This window comes from Carlito syrichta, unplaced genomic scaffold (assembly GCF_000164805.1).
Source record: "Carlito syrichta isolate Samal-C Ts95f unplaced genomic scaffold, Tarsius_syrichta-2.0.1 Scaffold123387, whole genome shotgun sequence".
Lineage (NCBI taxonomy): Eukaryota > Metazoa > Chordata > Mammalia > Primates > Tarsiidae > Carlito > Carlito syrichta.
The window spans coordinates 6,469-13,329 of record NW_007067483.1 but is presented as its reverse complement, the minus strand read 5'-3'; the positions used below and the strand labels follow the sequence as shown (position 1 = coordinate 13,329).

At 51.0% G+C, this 6,861-nt stretch overlaps 1 protein-coding gene across 2 annotated transcripts in view; it reads right to left on the bottom strand.

Moving 5' to 3' along the window:
• The window catches only part of POLR3H (RNA polymerase III subunit H), a 12,128-nt gene that overhangs the window by 5,048 nt on the left and 219 nt on the right, over positions 1-6,861 (bottom strand). Inside the window, exons 2-3 of one of the 2 annotated variants that reach the window (XM_008048387.1) lie at positions 6,544-6,674; positions 2,547-2,643 (exon numbers count right to left, since the gene is read on the bottom strand). In XM_008048387.1, coding sequence (XP_008046578.1) covers positions 2,547-2,643; positions 6,544-6,654 — 208 coding nt within the window. In that variant the 5' untranslated portion in view covers positions 6,655-6,674. Of the gene's footprint in view, positions 1-2,546; positions 2,644-6,543; position 6,861 lie in introns of those variants that run through there. The other variant, XM_008048388.2, reaches the window with a different exon arrangement.

The window sequence follows — 6,861 nt, the reverse complement described above, 5'->3', positions numbered from 1 at the left end:
CAGTCTGGGCGACTGAGTGAGACTCCAACTCAAAAAAAAAAAAATTAACCAGGTGTAGTGGCATGTGCCCACAGTTCTAGCTACTCAGGAGGCTGAAGTGGATCGCTTGAGCCTAGGAGGGCGAGGCTGCAGTGAGCCGTGATTATGCCACTGCACTCCAGCCTGGGCAACACAGTGAGACTCTGACTCAAAAAAAAAAATTCAGTCAGGTGCAGTGGCTCACACCTATAATCCCAGCACCTTGGAGGCTGAGGGAAGAGGACTGTCTGAGCCCACGGGTTCAAGATCAGCCTGGGCAACTTGGTGAGACATCATCTCTACAATAAATCAAAAAATTAGCCGGGTATGGTGGCGCATGCCTGTAGTTCTGGCTCCTTGGATCGCCTGAGCCCAGCAGGTCCAGGCTGCGGTGGCCATGAGCGTGCCACTGCACAACAGCATGGGCAACAGAGTGAGACTCCAACTCAAAAACAAAAAAATAGAGACAGAAAGTAGAATGGTGGCTGCCAGAGGCTAGGGGGAAGGAGGAATGGGCAGTTGTTGTTTAGTAGGTACAGAGTTTCAGTTTGGGAAGATGAAAAAATTCTGGAAATGGATGGTGGTGATGGTAGCACAATCTGAACATACTTAATGCCAATGACCCATATACTTAATATGGTTAAGGTGATAAATTTTATGTTATATATATATATTTTTTTACCACAATGGAAAAAATAAAAGAAAATGTTGAGCCAGGCTTGGTGGCTCAGCCTGTAATCCCAGCGCTTTGGGAGGCTGAGGGGAGTGGATTTTCCAAGCCCGTGGGTTCGAGACCCTCCTGGGCAGGCGAGACCTCATCTCTACAATTAATCAAAAATTAGCTGGGCATGGTAGCACACGCCTGTAGTTCCAGCTACTCGGAAGGCTGAGGCGGAAGGATCGCCGGAGCCCAGCAGGTCGAGGCTGCGGTGGCCGGGAGTGTGCCACTGCACTCCAGACTGGGCAACCGAGTGAGACTGACTCAAAATAAAAAAAAAGAAAATGTTGGACATAAAGGCTGGCTGCTCTGGAGCCAAGAGCCGGGTCCCTTCCGTGTGCCAGGTCTGGCCAAAGGCTTCACACAGGCTTGCTCGCTTTTTTTTTTTTTTTTTAGGAAATAGAGGCTGAGGGAGATGGAGTTACTCGTCCAAGCTTACCATCCGGGGAGCCAGAGCCAGAATTCAAATCTAGGTCCATGAGATTGCTCCACACCTCCCACCTGGTTCCCAACCTGGCAGTCATTAGCTCCTCTCAAGATGGCTCTCTCTACTTCCCCCTCCTTCCAGAATCTGGTAACCACCCTCCCATCCCTGGATGCATACCCCTTTGTAATAAGAACTGCACTCTGTCTCCTAACCAGAAGTGGAGTCTATGTCTCCATCCCTTGACCAAGGCCTTGGCTACGTGACTTGCTTTGGCCAATGGGACAAGCATAAGAAGTGCTTATGTGCTGAGCTTTGGAACCTTGAAACTGCCAAGCCCAGTCTGCCCTACTGAAAGATGAGACCATGTGGAACAGAGATGAGCTAGCCCAGCCCAGGACCCCTGGACCAACCAGTCTGCCAACCACAAAAATGTGAAGCTATCCTAGATAGTCCAGTCCAAGCCCAGCCAGCCAGAAAAATGTCACCCAACTGACCCAACAAACTTGGGATGAACAATCCAAATTTATAAGCCACTGAGTATTCACTAGGTGCCAAGGCCTCGTCCTAAGAGCTGTACATGTATTAATTCCTTAATCACAATAGTTCTGGAATATAAAGTCTATTAACTGCCATTTACAGATGAGGAAACTGAGGCACAGAGAGATTACATATTCTGCTCAGGCCACACACTAAGTGGCAGAGTTGGGCTTTGAATCCCGAGGCCACACTCTTACTTATTACATCCTATGGCCCTCAAAGTCCCACACCCCCAGCCAGCCTGTCCTTTCCCCTTCCCTCTGCTCTCCACACCCAACCCAGCAATGACCACTCCACAGTGTCCTCACCTGTCTAGCCTGTCTCCAAACAGGAAGTGAGCAGCCTAAGGGCTGGGCAAAGAGCAAGAGCAAAGAGCAAGGCTTGGTAATGGGTGAGACCATTACCCATCTTAATGAGCTGCAGAGGCCTTGAAATCTTAAGAGCTACAGAGGCCTGAAAATCACGTAGTCTACCTTCTGGGTCTTACAGATGAAGAAACCGAGGGCCAGAGAGGAGAAAATCTTCCCATTGCCACTGAGTCACTTCCTGGCAGACTCAGGACTAAGCCCCAAGTCTGCTGACCCCCCAGGATTCCCATCGTCTTCCAGCCAAATCTGTGGCTTGACTTTTAAAAGATTTTTTTTACTTAACTAATTTATTTTTCTTAGAAACAGGAGTCTCACTATGTTGGCCAGGCTAGCCTCAAACTCCCGAACTAAAGTGATCCCCCTGCCTCAGCTTCCCAGGTAGGTGGGACAATAGGCACATGCCACTGCACCTGGCTTTGGCTTGACCTTTTGCTACAGAAAATTGAGCCCCAATGCCCCAGGAAGAGAAGATACCCACCTTTGGTGTGTGACGCACCATCCCCTGGGAACACATAGGCATCCTCCAGTTTGGTGATGTCAAATAGACAGATGCAGAGTCCCACATTGTACACGACCTGCATGCATACGTACACAGACAAACACAGAGTGATCCCGAGGCCCAGCTACCAAGACAGTATGAGCCCCTCACAACCACAAGCAAGCCATGATTATCCTTTTTTTGTTTTGAGGCAGGGTCTCACTCTCTTGCCCAGGCTGGAGTGTAGTGGCACGATCATGGCTCATAGCAGCCTTGACTTCCTGGGCTCAAGCAAACCCTCCACCTCAGCCTTCCAAGTAGCTGGGTCTACAGGCATGTACCACCACACCCGGTTAATTTTTTCACCTTTTTTTTTTTTTGAGTTGGAGTCTCACTCTGTCACCCAGGCTGGAGTGCAGTGGCATGCTCATGGCCACTGCAACCTCGACCAGCTGGGCTTGGGTGATCCTTCTACCTCAGCCTTACAAGTAGCTGGAACTACAGGCACATATCACCATGCCTGGCTAATTTTTGATTTATGGTAGAGATGAAGTCTCACCAAGTTGCCTAGGCTGGTCTCAAACCCCTGGGCTCAGGCAATCTTCTCCCCTTGGCCTCCCAAAGTGCTGAGATTATAGGCATGAGCTACCATGCCCAACCTTGACTTTTCACAAAGACAAGGTCTTGCTGTTTCCTAGACTGATCTTCAAACTCCTGGGCTCAAGCAATCCTCCTGCCTCAGCTTCCCAAAGTGTTAGGATTACAGGCATGAGCCACTGTGACCAGCCTATCCCTTTTTTTTTTTTTTTTAGAGGAAAACATGCTGGAGCTCTGCAGAGGTAACTGTGGTAAGGAACCTCAGAAGGGTGTGGCATTCTGGAAAGAGCAGTGCCTTTGGTGACAAGACAAATCCAGCTTCAAAGGCCAGCTCCACCACTCACTGCATGATTGCCCAGGGTCACTTCACCTCTCTAAGCCCCAGTCTCCCCATCTGCAAATATGAAATACCAGGCTGCAGAGTTGCTTTTTTATTTTATTCTTTTTGAGCCTCACTCTATCGCCCAGGCTGGAGTGCAGCAGCACGCTCACAGTCACTGCAGCCTCGACCTGCTGGGCTCAGGCAATCATTCCGCCTCAGCCTCCCAAGTAGCCAGAACTACAGGTACACGCTACTATGACCGGCTTATTTTTATTTATTATAGAGACAAGGTCTCACCAAGTTGCCCTGGCTGGTCTCGAACCCCTGAGCTCAGGCAATCCTCTCACCTTGGCCTCCCAAAGTGCTGGGATTACAGGCTTGAGCCACCGCACCCGGCCTGCGGGGTTGTTAAACAGAATGGAAATGGATGTGAAGCCCCATCCTGGTACCTGGCTCACGTACTAGCAATAACAATCAATCAGGGGTCATTGTTGTTGCTGGTAAGGATCAGTGACAGGAATCCCTGTTAAGCCTATACTTTCCAATGTCCCAAATCCATGCCAGAGCTCACCACTTAGTGGGCATCAGAACCATAACTAAACCCAATTGTGCTCACAACTCAGACACAGATGTGGCCACAGGACTGCAGCTGGCAGAGGGACACATAGCCCTGAGACTGTACAGAAATCCCATGTCCCATCCCCATACCATGGTGTTGCGAACAACTGGCCACTCAGTGTCTGCTTATCTGCCACAAATATCATCAACCACCCCCGCCAGTTACAAAGTTTCAGGAACTGTCCAAAGATTAGTGAAAAGCTCGGAGAACTCAGAGTTGTGACCAGACGTCAGCAAGATGAAGCCAGAGTCCAGGTGGCTTTGGAAGTACAAGGACCATAGACCATACCATGGACCTCTTCTGTGTAGCCTCCTCTTAAATGATTCAGTGACTCAAATATAGAAAGACTTGTCTCAACAGGACCTGTGCCCCAAAGGGACTACACTGCCTTCCTGGGCTTTTCATTTCTCTCTCCACAAGGTTCGTATCTTGTTCCCCTCCTCACCTTTTATCTCACAAAGTAACTAGCAGTCATCTAGTAAGGACTCCATGAGTTCTCTCCACCACCTAACAAACCCCAAATCGACCTCAAATTCTTTTAAAGGGACCTGCTTCATGTCTAAAGCCAGTCAAACTTCCTTTCTGGCTCCTTCTCAGCCCATCACCTCCTGCTGTTCTATGGTTGGAGACCAATACCCTGACTGTGAAGTACTGTGTGGCCTGACCCCTCTGCCTAAGCCACACCAGCCTCCTCCATGCCATGGTAAGTGCTACAGCCCCTTCTTCCACAGGGCCTTTGCACATGCTGTTTCCTACCAGTAGAGCTCTTCTCTCCACCCAGCCACTTCTCACCCCAAAAAGAAATCTGGTTGGTTCCTCCTCACCATCAAATCTTAACCCAAGCAGCATCTCCTCAATAAAGCTGCAGGCCTCCTCATTCCAGGTGAAGTTCCTTTGTTCCACAGACGTATGAACACCTGTCCTTCATAGCATTTACTTCAACTTGTCCTCACACACTCAACTGTGGGGCCCTCATTCATGTCTGCTTTTCCCACCACACTACAGTACAGACAATTATGGAACATCTACTCTGGGCCAGGCTCTGGTTAAATGTGGGGAAACTACAGGCAAGAAGACAAACAGTGCCTCTGCCCTCATGGAGAGGGAAAGAAAAACAGTAACCAGCCGGGCTCAGTGGCTCAGCCTGTAATCCCGCGCCTTTGGGAGGCTGAGGTGAGTGGATTGCCTGAACCTGTGGGTTCGAGACCTGCCTGGGCAGGCGAGACCTCATCTCTACAACAAATCAAAAAATTAGCTGGGCGTGGTAGGGCGTGCCTATAATTCCGGCTACTTGGAAGGCTGAGGCGGAAGGATCACCAGAGCCCAGCAGGTCGAGGCTGCGGTGGCCGGGAGCGGCCACTGCACTCCAGTCTGGGCGACAGAGTATGACTCCAACTCAAAAAAATAAAATAAAATAAAATAAAAGAAAGGCAGCGGTAGCCAGGCTCCGTGGCTCAGCCTGTAATCCCGCGCTTTGGGAGGCCGAGGTGAGTGGATTGCCTGAGCCCGTGGGTTCGAGACCCATCTGGGCAACTTGGCGAGACCTCATCTCTACAATAAATCAAAAAAAATTGCCGGTGTGGTAGTGTGCACCTGTAGTTCCAGCTACTTGGAAGGCTGAGGCGGAAGGACTGCCGGAGCCCAGCAGGTCAAGGCTGCGGTGGCTGGGAGCGGCCATTGCACTCCAGTCTGGGTGACAGAGTGAGATTCCAACTCCAAAAAAAAAAAAAAAAAAGGGCAGTGGGAAGCCAGGTGCGGTGGCTCACACCTGTAATCCCAGCACTTTGGTAGGCAGAAGCAGGAGGACTGCCTGAACCCACAGGTTCAAGACCAGTCTGGGGAACTTGGTGAGCCATCTCTACAAGAGATCAAAAAAATCTGCCGTGGCGGCGCGCGCCTGTAGTCCTGGTTACTTCAGAAGCTGAGCCCAGCAGGTCAAGGCTGCAGTGGCTGTGATCATGCCACTGCACTCCAGCCTGGGCAACAGAATGAGACAGAAGAAAGAAAGAAAGAAAGAGAGAGAGAGAGAGAGAGAGAGAGAGAGAGGGAGGGAGGGAGGGAGGGAGAGAAAGAGAGAAAGAAAGAGAGAAAGAAAGGCAGTGGGAAGGCCTCTCACCAGCTGGCCCTAAGACGCACAGGCACGAAGAAGGCAGACATAGATGGATAAGGCTCCTGACAGCTAACCCTATACTGCTAGGGATGTCCATCTTCACTAAAGCAACGCATGCTTGGTGGGACAGCAACATTTTAACCCCATTTTACCAATGAAACCTGAGGCCCAGAGGGGGTAAGTAACCTGCCTAAGATTGTAAGGCAATTTGGACGTGTGGAATCTAACACTTCCCGTTACAACGCCCTTTTCCAAGTCCATTTTCTCTGTTGAACACCTGCAACATTCTCCAGTCCCCATCCTGGGCTCTTCCGTGCCAAGTCCTGCCCGCGAGCCGTGGGCCCAGTACCTTGTTGGCCAACTTCTTGTTCAGTTCCTCAGCAATGGAGTCGTTGAGCTTCCTTTCAAACTGCCACGGGGGGATCCGCACGGTGTCCACCATCTCCACCAGGACGAACATCCCGGCCTTCGCTGAGGGCTCTGGAAAGGAGAGGGTCAGTCACGCACCAGGGCTGGGCCGTTGGGGTTCCCCGAGCCCCCTCGGTCCCGTCCCAATCGCTGACAGCCCCCCAGGCTGGCAGTGGGGCTGCGCGGTATGGTCTGGGGTGCCCCATGCAGGCCATGCTCCGCCACTGCAACGGGAGGAGGCTGAGGCCCAGCGGTAGGA